This window comes from Salvia splendens, chromosome 1, assembly GCF_004379255.2.
Source record: "Salvia splendens isolate huo1 chromosome 1, SspV2, whole genome shotgun sequence".
NCBI lineage: Eukaryota > Viridiplantae > Streptophyta > Magnoliopsida > Lamiales > Lamiaceae > Salvia > Salvia splendens.
The window spans coordinates 12,517,157-12,534,533 of NC_056032.1; the positions used below are offsets into that span (position 1 = coordinate 12,517,157).

Below are 17,377 nucleotides of genomic sequence, written 5' to 3' on the forward strand. Positions count from 1 at the left end.
TAGATTTAACTTTCTAAACATTGCAATTAGTTCCGAAATTTCTTTTATTCAGTGATCAGGATTGTGAAGTGGTTGATTCCAAATCGAGCAACAATAAACAAAAAAGGAAGTAATTTTCCCTCAGGGAATCAAATTTATCCTAGCGTACCAACTATGTAAAATCATTAATATTCGAAGTAAAGAGAATATTTATAAGCCAATTTTGCATTGCATTAGTTATTACTCCACATTTTCGGTTCCAATGTAAATGATTGATCATGTGTATTCCATTATCCCGCTTGCCAACAAATACCTTGAAGGAATCATGTGCATTCAAATCCAACACTATAAAAAATTTGAGGTACAACTACATGATGTATCCCTTGTTTCCATGGTCATGTGGATACATACTGCCAGAGCCAAAGCCTATCATTAAACGATTGTATTAACAGGAGACAAGAGATATATTGTAACCTAATTAAAGTCAATTCATGCGTAAATAACTTATTTTGCAGTTTTGGCATTTTATTTGCACTGGAATTATAATAATAGTAGTAGTAGTAGTAGTAATTGACTTTTTTAGTTTGTTTGGCCTTGGCGTATGGATCCGCTTGCAGCTGGCTGCTCCCCTTGAGTTGTTTGATTTTGTTTGTATATTTATTGTATTGAAATCTAAACACCATCCGACCTTAGCTCAGTTGGTAGAGCGGAGGACTGTAGTTGTTGCCTGAAATCCTTAGGTCGCTGGTTCGAATCCGGCAGGTCGGATTTTTTTCTCATTTTATGTTCTAAAGGGGAAAAGGCTCTGCTGCATGTCAACTAAACAATTTTTTGAAGAAGTAGGAGATCTTTTAATTCATGAATTCCATGTTCATTCTTGCAGGTCAATTACACAATTTTTTGTTTAATTGTGTGTAAATGTATTTTTATGGATCATTGTCTTTAAGACGTAGATGGATGGACAAATAATGCCTTCTCAACAAGTTTCAACTTTCTATTGATATAACGAATATTGTAGGAAAACATAGGTTGCTTTTGTCATTTCTGCTGACATTATATACACATTTGTCTCTCAAACTATTTTCTTCTCTTATTTATGCATACATTAAACATAAAAAGCATTGTAAATCGACAGTTAAACAGAAAGTTAATCAATCCACTTAAAACTATGGAAATAAAATAATTGCAGGAATGACCAAAATTTATAAACTAATCAAGCCCCATTCGTATATATGCTCGATCAGAATTTTCAAACCTTAAACCGATGTATAGTCTTCATCAGAATTTATACGCTTTGACCTCCGTGAAAGAATCAACACTAGTATTCCCACGAGTAATCGGATAAAACTTCTATAGCCTCAGCGGATCAATTTTATCAGTCTCTTCTCAGCTTCACCAGCAGCCTTATTCTGAGGCTCTAAAACAAGTCCGTGCTTGAAATCTGTCGGTTTAACCATCAACAAACAAAGATAAAGAAACAGCTAAAAATAAAATTATGCTCTAATCCTTTAGTCAGTTTAATATATGGAGATCTAGGTATTTGGATTACAAAACTAATGATATAAAATTAAGAATGCAAGAGGCCATCAAATGAACAGCAGAACCTTTAACCAGGAAATGAATGCCGTGAACATGTACAGCAAATGTCAAAGATTGATGAGCGGTTGCCAAACCTTGAAGAGCCTCTCTGTGTAAGCTCAGTGATTCTCTAGCGGCTCCGCGTCTTAGATAGGCCTTTACATTCTGCATTTTACATGGACAAACGTAAAATGACACATACATTGACCCATCTGCCAACATTTAAGAAGTGGAAGAATTACAATATATAACACTTTCAAGTCCTAAGCATAACAAATCTAGCTCTCACCTTCTTATCCAGAGAAATTGCTTTGCTGCAATCCTCTTCAGCTTTTTGGAAACTGCATAATTATCTGTATTAGAAGATATATTCAACAGTATAACATCACGCAGACTACAACAAACCAAGAACATGAAGAATCACACCATCCCAATTCCAAGAAGGCAGCTGCCCGGTTGCAATAATATGTTGCATTTGATTTGTTCAGTTCTATCGCCTGTGTATAGTAACTTGCAGCCTTATTCCACTGCTTACCTTTATAAGAAGCATTCCCCTGCAACATGGAAATAATCTCCAAATGACATATAGATAAAAAAGAGAAATAGGGAAGTTATGTATCTAAGTATAATAAGCATGCATCATTTATGACAAAATATATTAGAGACAAGACTGGTGCAGAAGAAGAAAATTGGAAGTTGGGTGCATCAAACACAAAAGTAAGTTAAGAGAATGAACCTTTTCTTTTACAAGCTCAGGAGCATCCACGTTACCATTAATATATGGTAATGGTAAGGAACTAGAAATAGTACCTACTACATCTTGAATAGATGGATACATGTCCAAAACAGTATCAAGCAGGAATTTATCACTTCCATGAGATGAAATAAATGATATAGAAACCGGACTATCATCATGTGTCCCAAATGGAATGGTAACCTGAACATCAGAAAACAAAATAGACCAAATTGTCAGGTGGGAGAGAGAATGACAGGTAGATAAACCAGAAAAACGTCATCTGGGAAGGTTAGATAGATAGGAACATCAACTAGCATCTGAAACCTTGGAAAATTAGTTACCTGATAAGTGATAACCTCCTGACATACTTGCAATACTCAACAAAGAAAACATTCTGTCGTAGAACTCTACTCGCAGACCTTTTAGCCTGGGTGGAGGATCAGCTACTGTTGGAGTTATTAATATCCTATCATCCTTAAAAGTTGAGCATACAAATAAAAACCAGTTAGATAAAACACAACTTCAAACAACAAAATTGGCATAATTGTTTGCACTTTACAACTTCAAGCATCTATTATCAACAAAAATCTAACATGGATCATGTACATGAACGCGCAGTATTCACTATATTATTAATCTAGAAAGCATCAATACATCAATGGCACTCAAATATGCCCAAAATAATCATAGATATCTCCATCACTCCTAAGATGGAAAAGCAATCACCTGGCTTGCAAATGGTAGTTTTTACCTTTAAGAGGCTCTTTAAAGCTGCTCCGATTTCCATTCTGACTTTATATAGACCTTTGACATTCTCCTGGACTGTATTTATTGCTCCCCAAACACGTTGCGAGACATCAGCGCCTAATTTTGGTTTGACTGATCTAATCCAATCTTCATGATTTGTTTTGAACTCATGTCTGAAATACAATAAGCCTGATTTAAAAACTAAACTACAAAATCTAAAAGTAATGCAGCAACTGAATTTAAGGCCAATCCGGTGTCCTAACAAAATGAACTTTTCCTTCTCAGCCTTCTTTAGAAGATAAAAAGAATTTTGCTAAATAAGCTGCAGATAAAAGTGACATAATTATAAGCTATGAGCATTTTCTGGCAGGTGGATTGAGATATCATAGTCAGATTGACTTTGAAAAAAAAAATCATGCATTTAGCAATACCTCTGTAGTAAAAGCATTACAGAAGACAGTGCTCTCAAAGTGGATATTCCATTTTGCAGCCCTGCCGAATCCTCAGAGAAAATATTTAGGCTTGGAACATGTGAAGCGATGTACTGCCCGAAATTAATATGCTTAGGTGCCTGGTCTGCAAAAGTTAACATAAAAGAAAGTATAGCTACTTCAACTTTGATTATTAATTATGTAAAAGTCTATAATTTCAAAGGGAAATACTAATAATGATATTTAAAACTTCACCAAAATATTCTGTCTTAAATTTGTTAAGGAAGAAGCTCCAGAGTAGATAATTGCAAAAAATGGAACTCACATCCAGATAACGTCTCTACTGTTTTGCTAATAACATAAACAGCCTTCTGCAAAGGGACCTTAGAAAGCTGGACAGATCATCAGCTATTAATATGCTTCTTGTCCTCTTAGGCTCCAGTGGACTTAATTGAAGTAGAGCATGTCCCAAGCGATGCAAAACCAGTGGATCAGATGCCAAGCATCCTGAAGCAGCGATGCTATTATTATAAATATTCATGAACAGAGTTGCTAACATTATCATGTTGTTATATAGAAGATCAACATATAATTATTAAATCCATCCCCACAAAGTAATCATGAATGAGGAGAACAATGATTCAAACAGAAACTGCAACCAATGATATAAATGACAGTTTTCTAATCATAGCAGGGTGACCACCGATAGTGTCTAAGTTTTGAGAATTTGGTGACACCCCAATTGTAGATACAGTACCATGAGAGGGCCTGAATCCGATAATGCCACAAAATGATGCTGGAATCCTTATGCAACCAGTTGTATCAGTACCTACAACAAATTACATATTTTTAAAATATAAACCATAGCAGTACTTATTTAAGTGGACATAAGTCTCTGCAGTTATGCAGAAAATGGAGACAATGTGATGTCCAAAATTCCAATAACACAATAAGTAGCTCATCAACAACGTGGTTCTTATACACACACAGAGAGGCACACATGTAGATATATTCTAAGAGTCAAAAAACAAAAGACTTGGTGATATAAATGATGTAAATTGAAGGAAATAAAAGAATGTACCCAGAGAAAAATCTACTATGCGGGCTGCAACAGCCGCTGCTGAACCACTTGCAGAGCCACCAGGAAAATGACAAGGATATTGAGGATTTACTGGGATTCCATAACTTGTATTTTCCCCTAATAGCCTTTAATCATTATCCAACAGCAATAATTAATTATTGGCTTATACAATAATTGAAGCATACCGTATGAAACAAGCACATTCATTGGCATTTGGTTTTTCAACATCTCATCTGAAATTGAATCAGATATCAAAAGAAGCATAAAAGTCAGGTAAAAAGCTAATACCCAAAACCAAGTTCGCCCATGACTGTCTTGCCCACACAAGTAGCCCCATTTCTTAGCATTGTTGTTACAACCAATGCTGTTTTTTCCGCGGCTGCTTGCATCCTCTTCCAGTCAGCACTTCCATGACCAGTCACATAGCCTTTAACATCGATACTACACAATAAAAACAAGTCCAGGATTCCACATGAAAGAAGAGTTAAGAGTTTTGTACAACATAATTTGCACTAAAAGCACTTAATTGCTTTATGATGAGCTAGATTTTGCATGAGCATCAATCAAGCATTTATTAATTGGAATATGAAAACAGAGCAGATTATGTAGGAAGAATTGATGATAGTAATATACTGTACTTGTCATTGATCGCGAATGTAAGACCAGAGAGCGAGAGGGGAGCAGCGGGCGTCGGAAGATGAGGAAATGGAAGGAGCTGAAACCTATCGACAAACGCTCCAAAATCTTCTTTGACGGAGCTCTTGGCTTTGAGGCGACGTCGTTGGACCTCCGTGAGGATTAATACTCCGGCAACGTGTTAAGGACCTAAATCCCTAACGATCCGATAAAACGGACAATAACGAGATAAAGATAATCCGACGCCCGTGAGGGTCGGTGGAGATAAAGATCTAGGCGGCTGTGCGCGGGTTCCAATCCGTCGGGCAACGGCTACCGATCAGATATACGTTCCGGCTATGCGCGGAGACCTTCCGTCGGGTAGCAGGTAGCGTAGGGAATTACGGATTCAAAGCATAACTTGGGGCATTTGGTCAAAATAATAATATTCATTGATTCATTGTTGGATGCTTAAATATGATAACAAGCTCTCCTATTTATAATAGTAGAATACTACCCTAACTTATTGAATAAGAAAACTAAGATATGGAAAAGATTTGGTGAAATAAAAGATAACTAAATAATTGTGATTTCCTAAGATATGGGATCGTATCAACTCCCCCACGGTTGAAATCCGTCTTGTCCTCAAGGTGGAAACTACGAAGCAACGACGATAGCCGTAAGCAAAAGCTTTGGTGATGCGTCTCCTCCTGGATCAAACACATACTGAATAGTTGAATGTATCCCTCGATCACTTCCATAAAAAATCAACCAAGGAGACTTAATGTGGCTGCCAAAATTCCGTGCCAAAATGAAAAACCTGTTCACACCTCCAACAATGCTCAACCATGGCGTGTAATTGCGCGGAGGGATCAACCTTGCATCGGTGTCGAGCGATGTTGATCGATGATTCATACTTGGAACATCACCGACATTCAAATCCACATAGACACAAGCAAGTGTATGCGAACCAGAGTGAGCATCCCCTGTCTTACCCAATTCTTTCGCGTTTAATTTAAGCTCATCCTCACACAACCTTCGCTTCTCCTCCATTACCTCTTGATTGTCCTGGTTTTTCATATCAAATCCAGCCCGGATGTCATTAACAAGGCTCTAATTCTCCATGCTCTCTCTCTCGCTCGGCTTCTCCATCAACACACTAAAATCTTTCTCTTTCGGCTCTATACTAGATCGAAGGGCGTCGGCTTTATTTTCTTTCTCTAGCAAAGTCTCTGTATCTTTTCTCATCTCCAATTCCTTATGTGTTGGAACACTAAGATCATCAATCTTCTCATCATATGCCCCGACGAGCACTTGCCGCGGCGTATTGCCGGTCTTGACGATCTCTTCTAGGGACTCGTCGATTAGAACATCAGCATCAGGATTAGCGTCCCCATTGTGAGCGGTGTTGTTGTGAACATCCTCAACTAGAATATTGGGCAGACCACGCTGCTTCCCCGAATCAATAAACCTGCTGGACTGTTGAGGCGGGTGCGTGGCAACGGCAGACAACGGAGCTGTGCGGTGACTCAGCAGTCGGTCATACTTCGTAGGCTGCAAGGTCTGCGGCCAGCGATAGTCGGGCGGATCCCAACGACTAGGCGGACCCAGTGGTGGCTGATCATAATCCGAATATCCTCACGATGGTTCCCAACAAGAGGGCTGCCACGACAGTGGTGGGTCGTAACAAGTGGCTGGCCGACTAAACTGCTGATCATACCCGCCTATTTGTTGACGATGTTGTGGATATCTTGGTGGGCCCCAACATGAACCCATGTGATTTCTCCCCTCGCGACGATATCGATCTCTCTGCGGGTTGTCACGCGTGCCAAAATTAGGGTTTCTGGGGCGAGGCCCCATCTCCCAATTACGTCTCCGTCGTGCCCCGTCACCATTAGAATCGTCGTCGTCATACCCTGTTCGTTGATCATACCCGCGGTAGGGGTTTGGTTCAAGATTATCGAACCGGCGATCCATTTCCTCCCTCCAAGAATCCCATCCGTCGAGTCTATCTAACAAGCGATCCAATTTATAACCCACGGAATCATTGTGGTCCGCATCCTCCGTTGGGCGACCCTCACGGTCCTCCTCGTCGGGCTGCTGTCGGTTAAAACCAATGTTGTCTCGGCGGCCAATCGCGTTATCACGGCGCGACGAGCCATTCGGAAAGTAGTCGGGTCGGTCTGCGCCCCAACCTTGCCTACCGTTGTTGTTGTATCGTCTCATGAGTACTGGATGAAAGCACCAGTTGTTAAGGACCTAAATCCCTAACGATCCGATAAAACGGACAATATCGAGATAAAGATAATCCGACGCCCGTGAGGGTCGGCAGAGATAAAGATCTGGGCGGCTGTGTGATAAACTCGTAGTATAGCAAGTATTTTGGATGTTTAACGTGAATACTTCAATGTTTTGTAGCATATTACTCGAGTTTGCATCCATTATCCACTACTTAAGTGTTTTGATGAGTTTGTCTAGTGTTTGGGGATAAAACAGGTGAAAATTACTTGAAAACGAGCTTGAAGCTAGATTACAGAAGAAGTGCCCGATCGGGCGTTCGTGTACAAGAGAAACGCCCGGTCGGGCGTTTGTGTAAAGAAGAAACGAATACAGAAAGTTTGCCCGACCGGGCGTTATCCCTCGGAAGAATCGCCCGACCGGGCGATGTGAAGAAATCAGGGCCATCGAGAGATCGCCCGACCGGGCGTTTAGACGACTTAAAATCGCCCGACCGGGCGATGTGTTCTGCGAGAGTCAATTGCTATTATTTCCGCCCCGGGTATAAAAGGGGAGCTAGGTTTTCGTGCCCAGGACAGCAGACACGCCCCCAAGAGCAGTTTTCACATTGGAGAGCAGATTAAAGCGACAAAGAGTCCGATTCATCAAGAAGGTTGAAGACGAAGACGATTTGCCCACTCAATCCACCTTTGGGAGTATCTTTATTAGTTTTCTTATGTTTAGTTCACTTTCCATGGATTTATCTTGTGAATTTGCATTGAATATGAGTAGCTAAATCCCTTGTAGAGTTTTAGAGAAGACTACAATGAACGCTTTTGATTAATTTAAGGACTTTTGATTACCTATGCTCTTGTGATTTCTTTGTTTCATTCTTGTGCTCTTTCAATTCAATTGCTTAGCTACCAATTGAGTTTGTTAACCTAGTTTTGAGTAATCGAGAGATACCTAATTAGGATTGATAAAAGAATGAACAACACCTAGATAATTTGCATTCGAGAGAAGGGATTCTAGAGTGAGGGCTTGAGCCTTTTGTTTTAAGGAGTTAATTGTGAAGTATTAGAAGGAGACTTCAATATTAATGGTTAATCAACGGGTTGGGTGCACTCGAGAGAGGGTTTAGCCTAGACTAGCGGCTTTCCTAGTAATCCTAGAGACTTCAATTGGGTAATCGAAGTTGTTGAATTGTTCACTTTGTGTTCGTTGTAGTTGGATCTAAAGCTCTACTTCTTTCTCTTATTTGAAACCTTTCAATTGTTGCGTGATTTTAATTTGTTTATGTTTAATTGTTTTTAAAAATCAAAAACCAAACCTTTGAATCGTCTAGATAGTAGTTAAAATCGGTCCGTGGTACTTGAGTTTTCACATTTTGTCTCTGTGGGATACGATACTCTTGCTTACTTTGTGCTACACTAGCCCCGTACACTTGCGGGAATTTCTTGTGTTAAAATAAGTTGAGTCACTGTGCGCGGGTTCCAACCCGTCGGGCAACGGCTACAGATCAGATATACGTTCCGGCTGTGTGCGGAGACCTTCCGTCGGGCAGCAGGTAGTGTAGGGAATCACGGATTCAAAGCATAACTCGGGGCATTTGGTCAAGATAATAATATTCATTGATTCATTGTTGGATGCTTAAATATGATAACAAACTCTCCTATTTATAATAGTAGAATACTACCCTAACTTATTAAATAAGAAAACTAAGATATGGAAAAGATTTGGTGAAATAAAAGATAACTAAATAATTGTGATTTCCTAAGATATGGGATCGTATCACAACGCCGACGCCGATCACCACCCATAGCTTTGGGTTCGCTGCGTTAAGATGCAGTGATTTCGACATGGAAAACTAGAGGCTAGAGCTCTTAGAGCCAGCGAATTGAGGAGACGGTTTTTGACTCTATTGCAGAGAATTGTTGAGCAAGAAAGAGGGTTTAAGATAGGGGTTTAACGATACAGAAATTTCGACTTGGTTGTCGGTAAGAGGCGGCGACGACGGTGAAAAGGGCTGGGCGACGACGGAGATGAGGACGGGGGCGAGGAGTGATTTTTTTTACTTTTTTAATTGTACTTTTTAAGGTTTTCTTGTTTCAGGTTGTATGCACACACGCTCTAGGGGTTTACCTTTAGAGCCTATCGATCTTGAGATCGAAGCATCCAACAGAAGGAGAAACGCTTTGAGAAGGCTAAATCAAAGGATCCGAGTCTCTTCTCCGGTCCAAAGACGATCACCTTCACCAGTTCAAGAATCACCGTCACCTACTCCGTCACCAGTCCACTCCCCTATTCAGTTTGAGCCACATTCTCCTATTCTGATGGAGAACGTAGAGGGGAATGATGTTCCACCACCTCCTCCAACGAATGCTCAGCTTCAACAACAGCTCGAAGACCTGCAAAGGCAGTTAAATCAAAGGCAAAACGTGGTACCTGTCCAGAACATGTATGCCTATCATGGGGTGGCAAACCCACCCGTTGGCAACAATGTTAATGCCAACACGTTTGAACTCAGGAGAGGACTACTTCAGATGGCTGAAAACAATGCTTTTAGAGGCCGACCCACAGAGGATCCTAACAAGCATCTCACTAAATTCATCCAGATCTGCAACACGACGAAGATAAATGGAGTCACAGATGAGCAGATCAGATTAAGGGTGTTCCCTTTTTCTCTGGAGGATGATGCCAAGGATTGGCTGGACAGTATGGAGCCTAACTCCATTCGCACGTGGGATGCCATGGTTGAGAAGTTCTTAGAAAAATACTACCCACCGAGTGAGGCATTGAAGAGGCAGTTTGAGATTATTTCGTTTGAGATGACTCCCCAAGAGAGTATCCGAGGAGCTTGGGAAAGATTCAAGGGGCTGATGAAGAGATGCCCCAATCATGGGCTGAACTAGACGCATCAAGTCCTAGCATTCTATAGGGGGTGTCTGCCTGAAGCAAAGCGTGAACTAAATTTGAGCGCAGGAGGATCATTGCTGAAGAAAGGAGAAGCAGAGGCCATGGAAGTAATTGAGAGAGTGACATCTAATGATGAAGGCTGGAACAACGAGAGGAGCAGAGTACACAGGGTAGCCTCCGCCGCAGAGAGCAGCCATATGGACAACATGTTCAAACAGATGGAACTCCTCCACAAGAAGATAGATCTCATGGGGATGGGACCGGTTGTGCAGGAGCAGCAAGAGGGTGTAGAGGATGTTAACTACATACACCAAGGGGGAAATAGATACTATAACAACTCCCGCCCCAATCAAGGGGGTGGAGGTTACAACCATTTTGGGAACAAGGCGCATCCTAACCTATCGTATGGGAACCCCAACAATGCCCTTCAGCCACCACCGGGGTTCACAGTTTCCCAAGGGATGATCACTGAGCCGCAGAAGAAAAGTACAGAAGATATACTGAGTGCATTCATGTTACAGTCACACAAGAACATGGAGCATTCCAATCAAAGGCTAGAGAAGGTTGAGAATGATATGCACAACATGTCAGTGCATATGAAGAGCCTAGAGACGCAAATGAGTCAGATTGCTCAAGCTGTGAGCAGTCAGCATACGCCAGGGCAGTTCCCAGGACAACCAAAAGTAAACCCCAAAGATTGCAAGGCAATTCATTTGAGGAGCGGGAAGAGTTATGAGGGTCCTTCTATGCCAGAAATCCCACCAAAGCCTACAGTTGAGCCCGAGAGTGTACTATTGGAAGAAGTAGAAGCGGAGGAACCTAAAACATCACCGCCCGTAGTTCAACTCGAGGTGGGTACACCAGTCAAACCATCAGAGGTTAGAGTACCATTTCCCCAAGTGTTGCAAAAGAAGAAGAACGATGAACAGTTCTCCAGATTCTGGGACATCTTCAAGAAAGTACAAATTAACATCCCACTTATTGAGGCACTTCAGCAAATGCCTGGGTATGTTAAATTTCTCAAGGATGCGGTCTCCAAGAAGAAGAAATGGGGACAACATGAGACCGTCAATTTGACGGAAAATTGTAGTGCAATTTTGCAAAGGAAGCTTCCGGCCAAGATGAAGGATCCAGGGAGCTTTACTATTGAGTGCACTATTGGAGATTGTTTTGTGGGGAATGCCCTATGTGACCTTGGAGCAAGCATCAACCTCATGCCATTGTCCTTATATAACAAGATGAAGATTGGTCCTTTGAAGCCCACCACTATCACGCTGCAGATGGCTAATAGATCTGTGTCCTATCCAATGGGTATTGCGGAGGATATATTGGTGAAGGTGAATGAGTTTGTTTTCCCAGCTGATTTTGTGATATTGGACATGGAGGAGGATAGAGTTGTACCTCTCATTTTAGGAAGACCTTTCCTAGCCACGGGGAAGGCCTTGATCGATGTTGATAATGGAGAGCTCACATTTCGTTTCAATGGTTAAAGTGTGACCTTTTCTCTCTATGAGGCCTTGAAGAGGCATGATGCAGACACAGGGGGAAGCTTGCAGCATTGCAATGTAGTGACCGTGGTGGATGAGTGTGTTAGGATGATGGCCTACATCAACTCCTCACAAGATCAACTAGAAGGGAGTATTTTTAATTCAATTTATTCTTCCCATCTTCCTGAGTTGTTGAATACTAACCTCGAATTAATTGAGTTTGTAGGTGCTCTGGATTCAGGCAAGGAGATCCCCAGATCACGCCGTCAACAGTTCTTACCTCTTAGGGATGAAGAAGAAGATGACAAGAAGGAAGAGAGAGACATGAAAGAGGAGTTGAAACCACTACCTCCACATTTGCAGTATGCATTTTTGGGAGAAAATGACACCCTTCCGGTAATTGTATCAGCATCCCTCTCAAACTCCGAATTGGATAAATTATTGAGGATTCTTTAAATCTCGCGAAGAAATCGCCCGGTCGGGCGATTTGCACTTTGCAAAACGCCCGGTCGGGCACATTTTCTGGAATTTCGACACCTGCAAAAACGCCCGGTCGGGCGATTCGTCATTCACAGACGCCCGGTCGGGCGATGTTTCTGGGTAATCTCGATTTTTGGAAACGCCCGGTCGGGCGATGTTTCTGGGAGAATTCGCCCGGTCGGGCAAACTTTCTGGACTCCGAGTCCATTTCGCCATTTCTCCAGTTTTTGTCCGCTTTTCACCCATCAAAGCCTATTTTCCTGTTCCACTTAAAACACACAAAACACACCATCCTCCCAATCCATCTAATTCAAGGGTTGAACCGATTAATCGGTTGATTCACTCAAGAACAAGCAAAAAGGGGAGAAATCCGTTTTCTATCACTCTAAGCCTGAAAGGTATGATTTTTCATTCTTCTCTTGCTTATGCTCGGTGTTTAGATGATTATTGGTGAATCGATGGTTGGAAACTAGCATGTTTTTCGTTATTTGGAGATTTCTTGACTAATTGCTAGTTAGAGGATGAATTTGGTTTGAATGGTTGCTTTGAGTATGAATTGTGCAATTTCCTTAATGGGCTTGTGGTTATTGAGTGTGGGGAACTAGCATGCTTTGATTTGTTGATGTCTACATAGATGCAATGTCAGTTATAGCGATGCATGTTGGTGGAATGTTTGAGTTAAGCGTGATTGAGGTTTATTGTTGTGGAAGAGACATTGTGTGACACAATGGGGGGTTGATTCTAGTCTTGATAAATGTGTGAATGAGAAGTTCTTTTAGCATAGAGTATGTTTGGGGGAGAGTGTCTTCATTAATGCAACTTGTTGGTTTCTTGTCGAATTGATCTAATACTTTCAATTTTTAGGTAGTGAACGATGGCACCCAGCCACTCTGGAGTTAATTTGAATGCCGCAGAGAAGAAGAAATGGGCCGTACTCTCACAACTACCCTACCGGGTAGCTAGATATCCATGCCCTATCACAATCCGACGGTTGGGCATTGAGCAGTGCTTCAATGAGCTATGTGAAGAAGGGAAACTAAATGGGCTCTTCATGGCACAGAGGAACCCCGCCTATCAGAGGCTTACACTGGAGTTCTTATCTACCCTTGAGGTAATCATGAACAGGAGGGAGATAGTTGCCATCAAGTTTCGTATGAGGAATGCTGAGTACACAGTGACGATGGCACAATTCAAGGAGATCTTTGGATTTTCAGGGGAGGTGTATAGAGAGCCGTTTAGCTTCAGTCACAATGCGAATGACTTCTGGAAGGCCATCACTACCATTGATGACAACTTCGCCGCCAACAGGGCAAAGGGTTCTCTCATTAGGAACCCAGCCTTGCGCTTACTCCAGAAGGCGTGTGTATGTTACCCCTTCGCTCGTCATGAGCATGGGAGCGTGCAGAGAGACGAGCTCTTCCTGTTATGGACTATTTTGCACAAGGAGACTCCCTTGAATTTGGGCCACTTCATGATCAAACATCTTGAGAGGGCTTCGAAGAAGAAAACCGGCACACTCTGTGTCGGTGCGGTTGTGTCAGCTATTGCACTCCATCTGGGAGTGTCGACGAGGGGCTTGGTCGCCGACATTGGTGACAACTTGATGGACTTCAGCTTTCTGAGAAGAACAAGGCTGGTCGGAGTGGACCAACGAGGGCAGATATATTTGATACAGAGGGCAGCAGATCATTACCCCCTCCCGGACACCGTCAACACCTATGTGAACGGTCCTTTCCGCAAAGAAAACTGGAAGATGAAGGCTGCGGTCCACGAACAAGCCACGGCGTTGAATCCGCGGAACTTACAATTTAGGGATGTAAGCCCGAGCTCGAGTGTTGATGAAGCGCCCCACATGGATTTTCCCGCGATCGAGATGGGGGTCGAGCAAAATGAAGAAGAAAATGAGGAGGGAGGTGAAGAACAACCGACCCACCAAGGGGGAGATGAAGCCGGGACAAGCACTCAGAGGACACGAAGCCGACAAGAGCGAGAAGAGGAGGACTACGGCTCGATCAATGAGAGGTTGACACGGATGGAGCTGCGTCAGCAGGAATATTGGGTCCAGAATGAAGCGCGATGGGACCAGTTCGACACCAACTGGACCCAATTCACTGATTTCAACAATGCACAATGGGCCAACATCAATGCCCGATTCGATGAATTCCGTGGCCAGTGGCAGCATCCGCCTCCTCCTCCGCAGTGAAGGTCCATGGGAGATCCACTCTCTTTCAAACTTATCCTAGCTTTGCTTGGAATAAGTTTGGGGGGGGTGTCTAGTGGATTCCCTCTTTTACCTCTCTCCCTCTTTATTTGATGATACCCCGGCCTGTACCCCTATTCTTTTGATGATATTTGATGATGATATGTGGGCATGTAAACTTATGTGGTTTTGTTTCCTTGTTCCACTTGTGTTTGTGTCTTTGTTTTCTTTTTAGGTTTGTTTTTCTTGTTTCCTTTTGTGTTGAATAATCTCCCTTGGGTAGGATGATAGATTTGGGAAGAAAGTTGGTGAACGTGAATGGGGAGTGAGAGACATTTGGAGATGAATTGAGTATGTTTGTTGAATGAGTTGCCTATGATGAGAATTGGCTTAAAATGTTTGTGAAAACTTGTTGATATAGCTAAGTAACTTGTATTTCCTCTTTGTGATTTGCCTAGAGTGAATTGCTCGTTGCTTTGTCTTTTGCCGAAAAATACCATGTGAGGATTGAGCATATATCTTTTTCCAAAAATGTGTGATTTTTCATCAACTATGTCATATGTTTCTAGAACTTGCTCGCGGTCTCCTTGAATCTACATAGTGATTATAGAAATAGGAGATGACGTCAGGCCATCCCTTCTACCCTTATCTTAATCTTAATCCTAATTGTAAATTATAATCCCTTGTTAGCCAACTTTGAGCCTAAAAGCCTTTTCTTTGATAGCTAATAATTTGGGTTGGGTTCCCTTAGTGTCAAGTGAAATAGGGAAAAAGGAGGAGTTTGTAAGAAAAAGAAATGAGAGAATGACATGCAAAGCATGAAAAAAAAAGAAAAAGAGAAAAAAAAGAATACAAAACAAAGATGAAGAAGGAAAAAAAAAGCGAAAACTGGGTTAGTTTTTGAAATTGAATAAGCGTTGTTCGAAAAAAAAAGGGAAATTGGGAGTTGAGAAGAGTCTAGGCAAAGCCTATGACTAGCTAAGGATTGCAGTGCACAAGGGTGAAGTAATCGTAGTTTCACTTCGGGATTATAGTCACTTTGGCCAAATTTTCCTCACCTAACCAAAGAGCCCTACATTACAACCTTGGAAAAGACCTTTCGGATCCTAAATCTGTAGTCACAACATAGTAGAGGAGAGTCTAGACTTCGAGCAAGCTTATGGTAAGCTATACATTTTTGATTGATTTGAGAGGTTCATACTATACCTATACACTTTGAGAGTGAGAAGAAAATAAAGAAAAAAAAATCACATTATATGAATCCTGTGAGGGCAAATTGACAAAGTGGAATACGTGCTAGTAGCTTGAAGCAATGTTCATTTTGGTTTACTGGTATGCGAAGTTATTGATACATGATGATTCTGTTTTCTTTTACTGAGGCAATGATGACAATCCAACATACTTACACGAGTTCTAATTCTCTGTTTTCTACTTCTTATTTGAGAACAAACAAGTGTTTAAGTTTGGGGGAGTTGATAAACTCGTAGTATAGCAAGTATTTTGGATGTTTAACGTGAATACTTCAATGTTTTGTAGCATATTACTCGAGTTTGCATCCATTATCCACTACTTAAGTGTTTTGATGAGTTTGTCTAGTGTTTGGGGATAAAACAGGTGAAAATTACTTGAAAACGAGCTTGAAGCTAGATTACAGAAGAAGTGCCCGACCGGGCGTTCGTGTACAAGAGAAATGCCCGGTCGGGCGTTTGTGTAAAGAAGAAACGAATACAGAAAGTTTGCCCGACCGGGCGTTATCCCTCGGAAGAATCGCCCGACCGGGCGATGTGAAGAAATCAGGGCCATCGAGAGATCGCCCGACCGGGCGTTTAGACGACTTAAAATCGCCCGACCGGGCGATGTGTTCTGCGAGAGTCAATTGCTATTATTTCCGCCCCGGGTATAAAAGGGGAGCTAGGTTTTCGTGCCCAGGACAGCAGACACGCCCCCAAGAGCAGTTTTCACATTGGAGAGCAGATTAAAGCGACAAAGAGTCCGATTCATCAAGAAGGTTGAAGACGAAGACGATTTGCCCACTCAATCCACCTTTGGGAGTATCTTTATTAGTTTTCTTATGTTTAGTTCACTTTCCATGGATTTATCTTGTGAATTTGCATTGAATATGAGTAGCTAAATCCCTTGTAGAGTTTTAGAGAAGACTACAATGAACGCTTTTGATTAATTTAAGGACTTTTGATTACCTATGCTCTTGTGATTTCTTTGTTTCATTCTTGTGCTCTTTCAATTCAATTGCTTAGCTACCAATTGAGTTTGTTAACCTAGTTTTGAGTAATCGAGAGATACCTAATTAGGATTGATAAAAGAATGAACAACACCTAGATAATTTGCATTCGAGAGAAGGGATTCTAGAGTGAGGGCTTGAGCCTTTTGTTTTAAGGAGTTAATTGTGAAGTATTAGAAGGAGACTTCAATATTAATGGTTAATCAACGGGTTGGGTGCACTCGAGAGAGGGTTTAGCCTAGACTAGCGGCTTTCCTAGTAATCCTAGAGACTTCAATTGGGTAATCGAAGTTGTTGAATTGTTCACTTTGTGTTCGTTGTAGTTGGATCTAAAGCTCTACTTCTTTCTCTTATTTGAAACCTTTCAATTGTTGCGTGATTTTAATTTGTTTATGTTTAATTGTTTTTAAAAATCAAAAACCAAACCTTTGAATCGTCTAGATAGTAGTTAAAATCGGTCCGTGGTACTTGAGTTTTCACATTTTGTCTCTGTGGGATACGATACTCTTGCTTACTTTGTGCTACACTAGCCCCGTACACTTGCGGGAATTTCTTGTGTTAAAATAAGTTGAGTCACTGTGCGCGGGTTCCAACCCGTCGGGCAACGGCTACAGATCAGATATACGTTCCGGCTGTGTGCGGAGACCTTCCGTCGGGCAGCAGGTAGTGTA

At 41.6% G+C, this 17,377-nt stretch overlaps 1 protein-coding gene, 1 non-coding gene and 1 pseudogene across 2 annotated transcripts; 2 read left to right on the forward strand and 1 right to left on the reverse strand.

Moving 5' to 3' along the window:
• The first annotated feature begins 662 nt into the window (after positions 1–662).
• Positions 663–747, forward strand: TRNAY-GUA. The gene is given in 2 exon segments: positions 663–699; positions 712–747. It is a non-coding gene; the product is annotated as a tRNA-Tyr (tRNA).
• A 205-nt stretch (positions 748–952) lies between these two features.
• On the reverse strand, positions 953–6,220 carry LOC121796826 (annotated as a pseudogene).
• Positions 6,221–10,401: 4,181 nt separating this feature from the next.
• Positions 10,402–12,901, forward strand: LOC121796890. Its single transcript, XM_042195676.1, has 3 exons — positions 10,402–11,785; positions 12,014–12,183; positions 12,782–12,901. The coding sequence occupies exons 1-3, from the start codon at positions 10,402–10,404 to the stop codon at positions 12,899–12,901; spliced, it is 1,674 nt and encodes a 557-aa protein (XP_042051610.1).
• Positions 12,902–17,377: the final 4,476 nt, after the last annotated feature.